Here is a 16,614-nt window from a genome sequence, read left to right as displayed (position 1 = left end):
CAGTTGTGCCTTGCTGAGGAGCTGAACGCCTGTCGTAAGCACTGGGTTTATCTGCCTTTAGCTTTCCCTGGTTAAGCCTGTTTGTAAAAGCGCTGAGCAAAATGTTTACTGTGCAATGTTCTCTGCCGTGATTCCTCAGGAGGATATGGGGGAAACAGCAACAGCTCTCTCTCTCTGTCTCCATTCAGTTGTTTTATTAAGAAGCGTTCTTCTACTACAGTATCACGTTGTTCTCTGTCTTTTCTACATACAGTGCCCTCTGCTACGCTAGGTAAATGTGATCTGTACTTTGATTATTTTAGAGAGTGTCTTTGTGGAAGAAATAACAGTTGAGATCATTTCTACCTCTCATAGACTACAGTCTCATCATCAGTGTTGTATTGAACTGTACTGCAATATACTGGTTTGTATACTTAAAGGGATATTTCAGGATTTTTGACATAGGGCCTCATTTCCTAGTTATCCAGAGTGTTGTTGTTTTCTGGAGATTTTTTTATTTATTTTTTATTAATGCAGTCCTTATATTTGAAGAGTTTAGTGGTGCTAGGCTAGTGCTAGGCTAGCACATGTCTATGGTAGCTAGTAGCCTGCATTAAAAACCTCTTCAAAATCATCGGTAGTCAAACGTTGCCATATCTGATTTGTAGAAAGCTCTTTTGTGAATTCCGTGTGTAGTAATGTTGGCCGCAGGTAAACAACTGTAGATCCGGTAACCTAGCAGATCACTCTGCCGCTGCGTAGCTTACAACCAGGAAGCTAATGCTGCTCAAATATAGGTTCTTTTAACTGCAAAATGGTTATATTTCAAAAATGATTCAGTCAACACAGACATTTATATGTGTAGTCTAGTGTTATAAGTGATTTGCCTCAGGTACACTGTGCTTAGGTCAGACTGTTTTTAATGCAGGCTAATAGTTACCATAGACATGCGCTGGCCTAGCGCCACTAAACTCTTCAAATATAAGGACTGCATGAATTAAAAACAAAAAGCAAATGTCCATAAATCAACAACACTCTGGATAACTAGAAAGTGAGGCCCTATATGTCAAAAATCCTGAGATATCCCTTTAAATTTGAAAAAGCCCCAAAGTTGAACAGTCTGGCTTTTGATGTGCCAATGAATTGGAGGTTTCTGTCCATAAATGCCTCCATTCGCCACTTCCTCACATCTTTCTTATTTTCTCATCCTCCCGTCTTGTTCCGACCCATCCCGGTGCTATGGTTTATGGCTAACCGCTAACAGCTCCCGAGATTGATGAAGCTTAGCAGAAAGCGTCCGAGGCCGACCTCAATACGCTAAAATGCTCGAGTGCACTTTCTAAACCAGCATCTGTGTACTTCTCAGATTGTGCTGTATTTGAAATATTGCTGAAATGAGTCGCTTTAGCACTGCTGACACCAGGCATTTCTAACCTCAAAATGTCTGTGCAAAGTTTAAATTGGTTTTGCACCTGCATGTGATACGGAATATTTGTTTCAAAACTCTTTGCGCTCTTTTTGTGAGTTCTACATTCGTTTTTTTCTCCCCAAAAGATGTGATGATCATCTAATTTAGTATTTGCTTTTACATTGATTACATATTCTGTCAGACTACCTTGGACCTTTGACATTTTGCTGCACCAATCATTTATTAATGGACACTAGATATATTGTAAAATTTTTACCAACCTGCTATATTGATTTATCCACTGTTATTTGTAAGTAAATGCATTTCAGCTCATCCTATCCTATTTTTTCCATAACAATTATTTTTGTTCTTTCAAGTTAGTGGTTATTGTTTGTACAAATTGGGTGTAGAGCAGATGGTGTGGTTTTCCTCTTTGTTAGATGTCTACCCAAAGCCTGAGTTTTTAGACTAAAGATTATCAGATGGTAAAATCAGCGCATTCTTTCACAAATGTTCCTATTTCCCCTGAACTTTGCCTCATTATCATCCTCCTTATCTCTGTTTTTTCATATCTCTTTCCATAGTTTTCTTAATCTTCTTAAAAGTGAGAGTGACTTCTTATACAAAAGTAATAAGCAACTTAATGCAGTATAAACAAATAAGTCTTTATGTTTGAATGCTGCCCGTAAAGTTGTTGGGGATTTTTCACTGAAAAGTGTGTCCCACGTTATCATGCACGTTGCCTCCTAATTCTTTCTCTCCCTACATGGATTTGATTGTTTTATAAATTGCACTCCCCTTTTGCAGCCCGGTTACAGTAAAGGCAGAGAATCACTGCTTATTACTCTGTCTGTAGTGTAGCGGCGCTCGCTGCCTGGCTCCCACGAGGTTGCAGTAATTGACTTGTCCAATCCCTCCTTTCAATGCGTTATTCTTTCTTCTTTTCTTTTCTTTTTTTTGCCGTTTGCCGGAGGGACCAAGCCTTCCACACTGAACATATCGGCTTTGGTGTCAGAAAACTTACGAGGGGACAAAACTACCGTCACCGTAAATACCGGCAGACTTCTGCTTTAATATCCCAAACGTCCACTTGCTCCGAGAACAGTGATGAATATTTAATAGTCTTGTCACTTGTTCAAAAGCTGCAGTGGCCACAGTGCAGGTAACAGTGCTCTGCTCAGCGTGGTGGTGAGTATTCTCTGAGCTGCGTAGAAAGAAAGTAGGAGTGGCTGCCTGTCTGCCCAGACAACCACCTTAAGATCCCTTTAGCATTTCAAGTATGAAATACATGCCGTACAATCCAATTCTGCACTATCTGCACTCAATTGTGATTCTGCGAAGAGGTTGCTGCACATTGAATGCCACCAACCTAATGTATGAGCTTGCTCTAATGGTGTTCTCACATTGATTGCTCTCTTTATATTGGCTTAAAACTAACAATCCTGGACCTCCACGACACTTTCCTAAATGTATTCTCTGTGCGCCTTATATCTGGGGCTCTAAAGGCTTTAGAAACAGAGCTGATAAGGCACTTAATACTGCTGCCAACTTCAAACTGGCAGAGATGTGGCCCGTTCTGTCCTCCATTCCTTTACCCTGCCTTCTGCTTCTTTCTTTATGCAGCAAATAAACCAAATGACCTCTGACTGTGGGCTAGAAAATTCTGTTTACTCCCAACATCAAATAAGAGACGTTTTATACACCAAGCGTAAATACGGACTTCTGCTGTGTAAGCTTAGGGCAGGAACTTTGGAAATTTATGACAGATGAGGAACCAGAGTTGGCCCGGAGGTAGCGGTAGGAGAAGTCATCGCATTCACTGCTGCATTATGGTTTGTAATAAAAAACAAAAGAAATACTCCTCTTTGACTTGTATTCATTAGTTTAGCCTTAGGTATTACTCAATATATTAGCTTTTTTTTTTTTTTTTTTTCACTGCTAAAAATTGTTTGAACGAAAGCTGCTCAAATTATGACTTTTCCCCCAGTATTCATTTATAGTGCTGTGTTACTGACTCCACATGCAGTCCTCGATATTCTCTCTTCTTCCTCCCCATGTTGTGTTTGAAGTCACACTTTGTATTAAAGACGACTCAATAATGTCATTCATTATCACGAGCCTCAGTGGTGGGACTTCAGGTCTGTAACATTGTGAATCTGTGAACACACCGCGATGTCAGCTATTACAATTAATTTGGAAAAGACTACTTGATATGAGAGAAAGGGAAAAAAAAAAAAACTAATAAGGTTTTTCTCGAGCGATTTAATCCTTTTGTACAAGCCTTGTTTTTTGTCATCGAGAGACTCCAAATCCCTGATTAATCTGCCGGCTGCTGTTCTCCGACAACTGTACAAAACAGAACTGAACATTTAATTAGTAAGACCATGAAAGAACACGGGCGTTACCTTGACTCACTAATGCAACCTTTAGGAATGCAGAAATCCGTGTTTGACACTGTGACACAAGTAAAAAAAAAAGGGGAAAAAAGTATTGTATCTTCAGCTTGTGAAGGGAAGTGATAAAACTTTAATTTAGTTTAGAATTGTCTTGAACGATATTAAAATCCATGTACCAATTAGTGCAAGCAGTAGGCAATTTATTTTTATGTATTAAGACAGTGCACTTTTGTCTTTTGTACAAATCTTTTGTTAAAACTACGTTTTCGCTGTAGAAAAGTGAAGCAAAAGAGAAAAACAGCCTGAAAGTTCTTGACCTTCATTTAGGCTTGGAACAGTCGCTTTTAAATAATCGTTTATTGTTTTAATAGTTTGGGGGACAGGCTTTCTAAAGGATATTTTTTTTCCTCCATACTGCAGTAGGAGTTAAAGCAGTACAAAGTAACTTGTTTACCTTAATAAATCCTGTTCATAGTTCATTTGGGGGTAATGCAAGTGTTAATGAACTGATTGGGGTGTCTCTGGCCAGAAAACCATCCTTGCAACTTTCCCTGCTCCGACCCGGAGGTGTAATACACACTAATAGAATCACGAAGAAGAAGCTAACAGGCTAACGGGCAAAGCTAACTGCGGGCTAGCGGCACTTAAACAGTATTTACAGCCAAGTTTGAGTGAAAAAATTGTGTCCATTGTGTAATTGGATGTACAATATCCCTCTGTCCCTTTTCTGTCAGCGTAGTATTTACTCTCACAGACTCAATTAATGAGTAAAAAACACAACATGCTACGACACCTGCAGTGGTGAGTAGTGAGTTCCTTATTAGTACTGCTTTAACTATTCCTTTTTGATATTACATTCTGTGTGCTTCAAATTGGAATGGAATTGGTGCATCCCTTGCATTGTGTACATGCTTTTTTTAACCCCAAGGCTGTCTTATTTCATGACCACCCTCACAGCTGGTGTCCTGCTTCTTCCTCTTTTTAAAGTTCTGTGCATCGTGTAAAACTTGGCCACGAGCGTGTACTGTACGCCCAACAACATCCGCAGTGTTTCTGGAAACGGGGATAATCTGTTTTTCCTACAGCAGGCAGCGTGGTTTACATTCACACTGCTTTGTTCCATTTTCTTCTGCATCTGTAATGAGCACATGTTGACAGCGGCAGGGCCAGGGCTTTTGTCAGTGTTTTATGGTGTGATAAGTCTCTGTGCTTTGCAGAAGTTCACACACACACACACACACACACAACCCTAGACCAGAATTCCACCCAGAGGCCTGCAACGAGACGGATGTTTTACATTTACTGTCTTTTCAAACTTTTCTCTTCTACATTATTTGCATTGCTTTGCATCCTAGACAAGTGTACAGTATTGGCTTTGATTTAGAAACGCAATCTTCTTAAATCCTGCCAGGAGACAATGGGATACAATGTTTTTCCTCCCCACTCTTTGGTGTTGTGTGTGTGGGAAACATTTAGCACTATCAACGTTGAGTAGCTTCTTTTGGACTTTCATTTGACCGAGCTGTTATTGTAGCTTGTAAATGGCTTGAACTTAGTGCCTATAATTGGTTGCTTTTCTGTGATTGATCTTTAAGGACAAGGCCTTTTTGAAGTTTTAATTTTCTCTCAAATTAGATCACCAGGACGTAAATGCCATGTGTAGTCGCCTTTAGCTTGACGCTGTGTGCTATTTGTTTTCATTAGCAACACTTTGAAAAGCTACCCTTTGTGTTGATTTACTGTCACACGCTGTAGGGTAAAGAGCTTACAGTTCTATACGCCAGACTCGCCGTACAAGATTATTCAAATGACGATGAGCACGCTACCTACGCTGTTCAGCCACACACCCACACACACATGCAATAAGCTGTAGCCATTTTTAACACTGTTTTGCTAATGTGGGCTGTTTCTGTGTATAAAAAGCATAAATCCACAGGTGTTGCTCTATAGATAAAGATACATGGAATAGAGGAATCAGGCAAATGGCAAACTACTTCATCATGCTAAATGAGGCGGCCATTTTGCATGTCATTATGTGCTCTGTGAAAGGTAGGTTATAGCCTATTTTACTTGCAGCCATACATTATTTTGACGTCTTATGGTTTTGGATTAATAAGTATCCAAATCTGAGTGCTGAAGATTGGTCTCGGCAGAAGGAACATCTTGTATCTCTGTGCCTTCTGATTTTAGACACAGTAATCAGGATAGAAATGTTTGTGGTGTGACATTTTTGCACAAGGCTTCAAAGAAGAAAAAATAAGTGGCTCTGTAAAAGCTCAGTGCTCCTTTGGCGGTGTGTAAATCGATGTCTGCATGGGCGTATGATCCACTGCCAAACAACCTGTATTATGCACACATTTGATTATTTAATAATAAGCCAAGTCCTGTTGATTTGTCAGCATTCAAAGGTAGCTGGGTGTTTGTGGGAAATCTAACCTGAACTGCTCCGTTCTGTTTTGTATGCCAGTTTTTAAGCTGAAACTAATATAGTTGACAAAGGCAACTGTTACTCATTTAAAATTGTATCACTTGCAATTTGTATCCAAGTATTTGGGTGGAAAAACAACTTATCGGCAAAGCACTCTTTTGAGAGTAATCATGCCTTTGTGATTGAATTATTCACCTTTGTGCAGATATGACAGGGAAAACTTTTCAACGCACTTGGATGAGACAAGAAAGGCTTTTCCTCTTTTGGTTAAAGTGATGGTCTGTAAGTTTAAATGTTTTACAAATTTAAAGCCACATCATAGCCGAATAAATAACATTGAAATACAAGCATTTATTTTATGACAGATATAAATTAACAAACAAACACTTTTGCTATGAGCGGCTCAGCTCTCCTAAGACATGACTGTAACTTCACCGGGAGTGGGTACATCTCCAGCCTGTCTCCATGGAGATGTGACTAAAGTCAGCAGAATTTGAGATTTAGACAGGTTAGGTCCTAATCCAAATCCATTCTTTGATTACCCACTGCAGAAATAGCATTTTATGTGTCGAGCTGGATATTAGGAGCATGTTTTGCATTGATGGCAACAGTATAGTCCAAAATGTTGCACGATGTGTCTTTAATAGATTGTGTGTCATTGAACGTCTGCGTCTAAAATTTGACTTAATGTAGAAATCTTTTTTTTTTCTAAAGTCCCCTCCCCTTGCTGATTTCAGCAACTAATCAGAATCCCCGGGCCATTGCTTTGACCAATGAGATGAGCTTTCCTCTGCGCCGGCCTGTCAGGTCCAATCATGAGGGGAGGAACTAAACTAGTGGTGACTTTCTGGTCCAATCAGGAGGGGGGGAACTATTTTTTACTCTCAAATTTCACTTTCACTCTGTCCGTACTTTTCAATCTTACAGACTATCGCTTTAATATTAGTGAGCTAAACTTACAGACATATTCATCCACCATGCCGAAACATTTGAATGCTGACATATCACTACAACAACATTACAACTTAATCCCTGCCCTCCTCCACCACATGAATGTAACGCCATTGCAGTACAGCAAGTAATATTTATTGATTATTTAGTCTTTATTTAAGGGACAATGTACAGAGACATTTAGCTTCTAGGCAAAGATGTAGTGCACCAGATTATAGTTAAATTGTAAATGTGTCTCCAGGTTACGGGTAATACGGGTAAACTGTACATTCGGTCTCAATCATTCAGGATCAGGCAATGCCACGATAATCTCAACGTCATATTCATTAAAAGAACCACTTTGTCTACCATTCATAGCATTTCACTCAAGCATCAGTCCATTTCTTTGTATTTAATGTTTTTTTTTATACTCTGTTAAAAAACATTTTGCTCCACAATGCACCTTAGCTCCGTAGTTGTGCCCCACTCCGATGGATTCCACTCGAGTTTGCGTCTCCCCTCCAGCTCTGCTCACTGATCACTAATGATGATTAATGTGGACTGCGCTCCTATTGGCAGCGCCGCATTATTGGCATTCTGACAAGCCTGTTAAGATGGATAACTACACCGGGCCGACCGTGTACCGGGCCCCGGAGCAGCGGCAGCGACGAGGGGGCCCCCCCACTTTAGCTGCAAATTCAATTGATCTGCGTGTCTGCTGAATGGGAAAAATAGATTTGTGGGAAAGCTGAAAAACAACACTTAAATGAAACTTAAGTGTCTGGGTTTGCGGGTTTGTTGAATCACTTTGGGGCTGGGGTAGGATAAATAGTGATTTATTTGGTTTGCTGATGCAGAACAGTGTGTCTGTGGTGTTTCAGCCTGTTGTTAAATTGCGTTTTTTTTTTTTTTTCTTGCAGGAGATGGTGCGACGAGGGGAGATCCTGGACGACGGCATGGAGGATGAGTTCTACCTCAGACGGCTGGACGCGGGGCTGTTCGTTCTGCAGTTGATATGCTACATCATGGTGGAGATCGGCAACTCGGGAATAGCACAGGTACTTGCCAATCCTTTTTCTATTTCTATAAATTAGGAATATAAATCATGAAGCACTGTTAAAACTATGTGGATTGGCCTAATGCTGATTTTCCCTCCTGTACTGGTAACTCCCTTTGTGATAACTGGCCCTGTCCAGATCATTGTTGAACCAAAATAATCTGAACACTCACCTGAGAAGGCCGTAGTTCAAGTTGACATCCCAAGGACATGCATACGGCCTTATAATAAATAAAGCAAACTTCCCAAGCAGCCATGTGCTCTAAAGTCATTACTGTCACTCCCATCATGTGGCTGTACTACATACTGTATGTGTGAATGTCTGGAGTTCATCTAAAAAGCGTTCCTTCTCAGTTGCAGCAAAGAGTCCATCAGATTCTGAACGTCAGAGGAGGCTCTGTCAAAGTGATACGGCACATTATGAGAGGTGAGTGCTTTGCAATTTACCACTTTTTTTTTTGGTTTTCATTCTTATTGATCTTTACGGGACACAACGCAAGCCAAAGTAAGCGGTCTCTGTTCTGGTGAAGTTGCTCAAAACATTTTGTCCAGTGGTCCTTTTGCAAAGACTGTCTTGGTGTGGATTCCATTTCACCGAAGACTCACAGCCCAGTGATCTCTGCTCTGGCATGAGGCGTCCAAAGCTGCTTAGTTGTGGCTGATGGAATACTTTCACTAGCCAGCACAGTCAGTGCTGCATACTTCTTATTGGCTTAGTCAAACTGAATCAAATAGGTCAAACAGCACTGACTTTTTTTTAAAAACACAATATTACATTTGGAACTCGCTTTCTAAACTCACTTTCCTCTTATTTTCTGTTCTGGCAGAGATGTGACTTTTCTGAAGGGGGCGCTGGTGTAATCATTGTATTTGGCTGTGCTGGTTTGATGGAGATCCATATGCTGTTTGTATGCCAGAGTGATTATGTTGGAGCACAACAATATGATCTTCCCCATATTAAGCCAAAACAGTAACTTTGACAAAATACCGAATGGCATTAACAATATCAAAATGTTTCCCAAGAGTCCCTGCATAGGAACATCTTACCTTGCCTACTGGCATGTGTCTGGGTTTGAGCATGGAGGGGCACTGAACAGAACAATCTCCTATACAGCATCATAATTAGATTTCATGTTGTCATATTGCCCTATCCTACTGCCCCCCTTCCTCAAAGTCTCCATGTCCTTGTTGTGGTTGTTTTTCTTCCGTGCGCCCCAGCAGGTGTGTTCTTTTGTACCGTGCTGACATCCATCTCTGCATGATTGTTGTCTGCAGCAGTGATCAGACCCCTGGCTCTGTGTGGCATGTAGCAGTGCAGATAGAGCCATCCGTCATGCCCCAGTCTGCCAGGGCAGGGCTTTCCTCCAGTCACCACTGTCTCCCTCTGTCCCCTCTGTCTAGGGACATGGGCCATGGGGCCTCTTTTGTCTCCATCTTGGCATTTGCTTGCGCTTGTTCCTCAATGGCCTCTTTTGTTTTAGTTCACCTTTTTTTTCATTTGAAAGTCACAATTTTCAATAACCAGGTAGACAATTCTTAAAGGGTTTTCTCGTGAAACATGTTTTCCACAACCATTTTTAATTAACAGCTCCATAGAAATCAACATTAGTTTACGTACTTGGTTAGTTTAGTTACAGCAGCAATGTATGTCACCCGGCTTTGGCACGGCACATGCCATCTGTCTCAGGCCACTGCATGTATGAAACGCCCTCACCTCTACTGTTTGGCTTATCTTGTTAGAATTTGTGCAGTTAATGTGAAACTGTATTCAAAGGTTAATTGCATACAAAGTGTCATTGACCCTAGCGTCCTGCTTCTAATGGGTTTAGCTCAGTGAACAAGTGTGAGCTGCTCTTGAGGAGGTGAATACTGATTTAAACGTGTTTATTCATTCATTGTGGATATAGCTGATGCGGTTCTGCGTGATTGTAACCTATTGAGTTACAAAAGGAACACATCTTTACCTGAATGTACAAGTGAGAGTACATTCAGGTGTACCCACAGGGAACCCATAAACACAAGGAATGCTGCAGGGGTGTTCTCGCCCGAGAGGGGACCTTGGGATCTTCTTACCCTGAGGCGAAAGTGCGAACAGCTGTTCTTCAGGACCTTGTTCATTAAGCTTTCTGATTGGACAGTCCACTTGAAGAACCTTCATACCTTATCTTTAACACAAATTGTCCTTAAGATGTGGCGACTGTTGTGGGTAAAATACAGCTTCTTTATTTACGTAATGCACACCCTCTCCAATTCACCTTATTCTGTAAGTAAATCAGTTACTACACAAAAATAAAGCTGATTTTAGGCCTCATAGAGAAACGGTGCAGTGTTGACATGTTGGTGCAAGTGAACATTGGACATTTTACACAAATCAATCTACTAAACATCAGATTTTAGCTGCGAACGCGGCAAAAGTGGGCGGAGCGGAATAAGGTGAATAGCACGTGGATCCAAAACATGCTTTTAAAGGAATAGGCCACCGTTTTAGCGTTCTGAGATATGTTCTTTCCTGAGCTTAGACGAGTTGAGGCGTACCTGTCTCGTCTTTACACGTGCACTCATTCAGGCAAAAACACCGAAGATGTTGTTTGCATTTAGCCTCTCCTCCTCTCCTCTATGGGGCCAAAACGGGTGACGTTAGAAGCGACCAAGCTCCTCCAACATTTCTGGTCTTTTTGCATGACTGAGCGCGCGCACAAAGACCAAACAGGTATGCATCAACTCATCTAAGCTGAAGGACATATCTCAGTATGGAAAAACTGTGGCCTATTCCTTTAACATCCCATGCTAACGTCTCATTGCATAGTTTAAAGCTGAGCCTCCTTTAGATAATGGCTTTAAAATCTCAGTTTTTAGCATGTGTTATTTGTCATTTCTAATCTGGTCACTTTTTTTTTTTATTTCGGAAACATTCTCACTCAGTAGATTGCCCCTGTTGATGTGTTTTGCTGTGTGAAAATAGCTCGAGGCTGCCGCCGTTCCACCAAGTGAGCATACACTGTTTTTAATTGACACATCTCAACTTAGCAAGTGCTTGGCGCCAAACTTCTGCATACTCCCCTCCTCAATTATGATGCTCTTTTAGTGTCTGTCTAATAAGGCTTTTAGTGAGTAGTAGTGCCAAAAAAAAATTCAGATTGGTCTAGAGTTCTTCCTTTTTTTGGCCTATGGAAGTGCAACGGTAACAGTCGCAGACATTGTCATTCAGTGAGACATTTCTGGATAATGTCATCCATTTTTGTGGAAATACATTGTTTCCGTAATTATCTGCTCTGGAAATGGCCCATAAATGTGGGCAATCAAATTAACTGCTCATTTTTTGGTACTTGTTTTGACTGTCTTTAATTAGTGCACAAAAAGATTTCTGCAAGTTTTAACTTTAGTCGCTGTGCAGGCGAGTCCCATAACAGCAAAGGTTTCAAAAAAATGGTCCCCTGGGCCAGATTTTAAGATGAAGAACAAGACCATCACCTTCAAAGTTCAAATGTTCATAAATGTGAGGTTATTCGTCCTGAGATAAAATGTTGCAAGCATCTTAACTGTTTTCATGTTCTGGATATTCAGTATTGAATGTACTTTATGTGCCTTACCTTAGAGGCTGTTAGGAGCATAGGGCAGCCGTAGCCTCCGTGGACCCATCTCCAGATCTTGAGCTATAGGTTTGGTCAAGACTACGTACTGGATAATTTAGCCTATTGTGCATAATTTGGGTTGATGGTTCAAGACTGTGGAAAACCCAGACACTGGGTGGTGAACACAGACCAGGGAAGGAAATCTTTTTTGTATAGCGCTTTTCACATGACACAAGTCCACCCAAAGCACTTCAAATAGGATCATTTTTTGATTCACTCCACCATCATCGGGTGCATACCGATATTCCCCGGGTCCGATGTTCCCCCACTTCTATTGGCGGGAGAACATCGGACCCAGGGAACATCGGGACTTCAACAACGAGACAAGTCCCGCTGTTCCCCGCGTGCGCCCTTTGATGTTTAATGTTTCCTCCTCCACGAAAGATGGCATATGATCCGCGCCAACTTTTGTGAGAGAAAAAATACTAACTAGCCTAGGCCTATTTACTTTTTTTTTTTCGCTCTCTGTGTGTTCATATTTCAGCTGAGCGCAGCTTGAGTCTATGCAAGCTAATTTTGGGAATGTTATGGGCATGTTATCTCCCCTTACTCGCTCTCCCATGGGCATATGCTATTTGACAAGTCTGACTGAATAAAATGAAGATGATTGAAGCTATAGCTACTACACTACATCTCTCCAAATACGTGGTTTTGCTGAGGGCACTGTGCTTTTACGCATAATGGACACGCATATGACATATGTCAGTCGGACGTGTGCGTCATTGGGCATTGTTGTCCCGCTTTATGCGTCACTCACAATCAAACTGTCCCTCTCTAACTTAGTATTTTTATAACTTGAACTTTAATTTGATGCTCTCTGCATTTATGCATTTGGACTAAAAACGAAATAAACTGGTAGCATTTTTGGAACAGAGCACACGACGCAAATATCTGCACAGAAACAGCCAGATGCGCGCGTCCTGCAGACAAAGGTGCAGATCGCACAGATGTCTCTGTCCTTTCCAAACGCACGAGAATTCATAAACGAATTGACGAGCGAACCAGTCTGCACCACCATTCGCAAACCACAGTTTATGTAGCGTCCTGTTGTGCAGATGGGAAAGCTCTTGTGTGTACAGATAACACGTCGAGACGGTGCGGAGTCGGAAAACACAGGGCCCTCTGGCGTTTGGAAGGTCCGATGTTCCCCAGGTCCGATGTTCCTCGGGTCGGGGAACACCGGACCCGGGGAACATTGGGCCGACCTCCAGTCATCAGTCAGGTTTTAGCCATGCTCATGCTCAGCTTTGGCCATACCACCTCATAACATGGTACGGCCCATAAGAATTGGCCACTCCTTGAACTCCTAGAAATGTTTGGCACTTTGAAAAGTTCTTTTTGCCCACACACGGTCCCAAAATACCTATTGAGAAAGTCCCGACAATCCTGAAGTTGTCTTGAAATGGCCAGTGAAAACCCTTGACATTAAGTCCTCCCCGTCTCCTGCCGTCTGCGGAACCTGTCCCTGTCTCTGACCTCAGTAATGGCCCCTCTTCCTGCATTGTCCTGTACGCTCCTGTGTGGTTGCCGTGGTGACAGCAGGCTGCCGCCACACCGGTTTACACAGAGTTAAGAGTCAGTGATGTCTGACCTCTGTGAACTATGCTCCCCGCCTCTTCATTTATAGACATGGAGCAGACACAGGGCTGTCAGGGAGAGGCCAGGGCTTTTCATGTTCCTGTATGTGTCTGCAGACCTGCCGCACCACTCAACATCCTGTCACTGCTGCCTCTGTTGCACCCACACTGCACCAGAGATGAGTGCCCTGCATAATACGCCTCATATAAAGCCCCAGGCAGGCCTTGGGTTTTGTATTTAGTTTATTCTTATCTTTTAGTTTGCTTTTCTCCAGTGCACTAGATGGTGTCATGTTCTGTTGCCAAAATTACTTTTATTAAAGCAAAATGTGTCAATTTTGGTAATGGTTAAGGTTTAGTTTTTAAACCATTTAGTTCATTTTGTTGTCACCGTTTTCAACAGACTTGCTGTCTAAGTAAATAAGACCATAAAAGATGTCTCAGCAGTGATTATGGCAAAGGGCCGCAAGACGCTTTGTCGTCCAGACCAAACATTAATTTAGTCTCTCTTACTTCTCTGCTTACTGCCTTTTGACACCTGTTGAGGATTGGTTTCCAAGTGTGAGTGAGGAGAATAGTAACATCACTCTATACTGAGAGGAGTTGGCGACAATATTTTTCGTTTCCTCACCATGCTTATTATGCTGGGCACCTCCAAACACCTGCTTTACAGAGCATAACAGATGATGTCCTATAGCCTTTATTTCAATGCAGACTGATACACTTTTGCTGATACAAACCCACACAGTCTTACATGCATGTGAACATCCCTGGTTTCTGTGTAATCCTGACTCTGGTACAAACCCTTACGGGCTGCTGCACCTTATCCTGCTCTACATTAGACTCACAAATGGAGCACCGTCTCTCTGAAGGCCGTGTGTGGGAGGATCCAGAGAAAATGAAGGAAATCAGACAATAAAGTCTCCTCCACTCTGGTGGTGTGTTGGACTTGAAATATGTTTGTAGACACAGGACACACTGTACCAGACCTAGACTAAACGTATACTATGCCTCAACTATCTTAGGTTAGTGAGTCAGTGCTCATATAATATTGCTTTGTATGTTGCGTAATAAACCAGACATTCTTCACAGTCACTTTCTACTTCTATACAGGTAATATATCTTAACAATACATCTTTTTCTTTTTTCTTTCAGAGTACGCAGAAAGCATCGGGGATGGGAAGACTGAGGAGTTCAAAGAAGCAGAGAGGAAGAGGATTATGGATCTGCTGGATTCTTTCTAATATAATGTTTAGTCTTTTTTTTTTTTTCTTACATTATAACATGGACAGTAACTCATTAATTCTGTGAAATAAAACTTGTAAGGCTTTTCCACAGCAATCTTTTTTTTGTTGTTTACTTTTATTGTAAGACAAAACGTTGGTACTATGTTTCCTGATTAAAGAATATGAATCAAGAATGTAATGGGGCACATTTACACACTGAGCAACACTGCAGAATGTTGTCTTTCTTTTCAAAATCAACCAAAATAAATAAATACATTTTGAATTCTTCAAGATTGTAAGACTGTCTGATATAACATGATATTTAGCGAGATGGATAGAGCCAATTCTTTTGTCACAGATCTGTATCTACGACATTGTGAGACGGGGCCAATGAATGAATATGGCTTTCTAATTGACCAAGAAAAGTAGCTGCAAAGTTGATTATGCAGTAATTTTGAGGGATGCTCTCTGTACCCCAAATTGCCTTCTTTGCACAAACTCATCATTCTACCTCGAATCCATCAAACGCTATTATCATTGCGGTCTACTCAGAATCTCATTATCTGCTTTTAAAACCACTCTTAATGGCAGGAGATTGAACGGAGCCGCATTGTTGTCCCGACCTGAGATAACTCATTAGTGGCTGCTGCAGTTTGGAGCAAAGATTCTGCATACATTCTAAGACGGTGAGGCTTGTGCTTGTTAATGTGCTCTGTAGAAAAGAAAATTATAACAAAATGCAACCCGACAGTACCATCATAATCCCTAACATACTGTGTAAACATCACCGTCTCCCCTCACCTGTTTGTTTTGGATTTGCGTGTAAGATATTTTCTAATAAAACATTTGCCAATAAAGCCGTGAGCTTGTGTTGGGCATGTTTGATTAATGTCACGGTTTACTACGAGATTGCTGGTGCTTGTTGGCAAGCGCTGGCGCATGTTGTGAATGTCAACTGCGTGCGGATTCTCTTGGTTACTGTTGCCCAGATGGAGAAACCTGGAAGTGCATGTGCTGAGAGAGGAGACTTGTTGATGACTGGAGTGAACCCACACACGGCTCAACCCTCTGCCGTTGTCTTTGTGCTGAGGCTCGCTGTGTGGAGGAGGGATTCTGGCGAGGAGATACACAAACAAGTCTGCACTGTAATACGGCAGTCTAGCACCTCTGGCATGGACTCAAACACACGGCTCCATATTGTGTCTTAATGTGTCAAATGGTTAAAATCACGCTCTTAAAAGTATGTTATTTGGGCTGATGTTTGTGTAAGCTCTCAGAGATCCAGCATGGGTCTACAACATCTGATACAAAATATAATTTACTATATGGTCGGTAACAAAACTGCAACTGCTTTTGAATAGAATGTTAATATTTTAGAAGCATCAGTCAAACCAAATGTCCAAACATATCAACAAGTGCAAACATGAATATACTGCTGCCTCACTCAGTTAGTGACTCACTTCTCTCTACTTCAGGTGTGGTCTGATCTATTTCCTGATCAATTTAACCTCATGCAATATGCAACACAGAAAGTGTGTCATATAGGATATGTACGCGACGCAATCTTGGAAACAGCAAACTTTATTTTTTACACACTTTATTTTCACCATGCTCAAGTAGAGATCATTTTTGTGATGACACTGATTAATGTGGCCTTGTTGTTCTTCTATGGATAATAACTATTCCATAACATTTAAAATTGACATCATAAAGCTGAGTTTACTAGTTTAGCTAAAAGTGGATTGTGTCGTTGAACTAAAGTACAATGTTTGTATTCAAGTTCTAACTTATCTTCTAAAATGTTATTTCGCATACGTCAGATAAATACAACTTTTACCGGTTCACTTTTCTCATTTTGTGAATGCAAAAGTCCTTCACAGCCACAGTCCCTTTCTTCTCATTCTCTGAATCCCCTGCACCACTGAATCACATCTCTGTATTATTAATAAGCCTTAAGTAGCGTACTATATTCCTGAGCATG

General features: G+C 41.3%; 1 protein-coding gene across 1 annotated transcript in view; it reads left to right on the top strand.

Annotated features, from left to right (window-relative positions):
• The window catches only part of ctnnbl1 (catenin, beta like 1), a 45,301-nt gene extending 29,347 nt beyond the window's left edge, over positions 1 to 15,954 (top strand). The window contains 3 exon segments of the mRNA XM_079557669.1: positions 8,062 to 8,199; positions 8,553 to 8,625; positions 14,563 to 15,954. Of these exon segments, the coding sequence (XP_079413795.1) occupies positions 8,062 to 8,199; positions 8,553 to 8,625; positions 14,563 to 14,651 (300 nt within the window). The 3' untranslated portion in view covers positions 14,652 to 15,954.
• The last annotated feature ends 660 nt before the right edge of the window (positions 15,955 to 16,614 follow it).

Source organism: Gobius niger (assembly GCF_951799975.1).
Source record: "Gobius niger genome assembly, chromosome: 6".
NCBI classification, from domain to species: domain Eukaryota; kingdom Metazoa; phylum Chordata; class Actinopteri; order Gobiiformes; family Gobiidae; genus Gobius; species Gobius niger.
The sequence above is the reverse complement of the archived record's forward strand: the minus strand, read 5'-3'. Positions and strand labels throughout refer to the sequence as shown.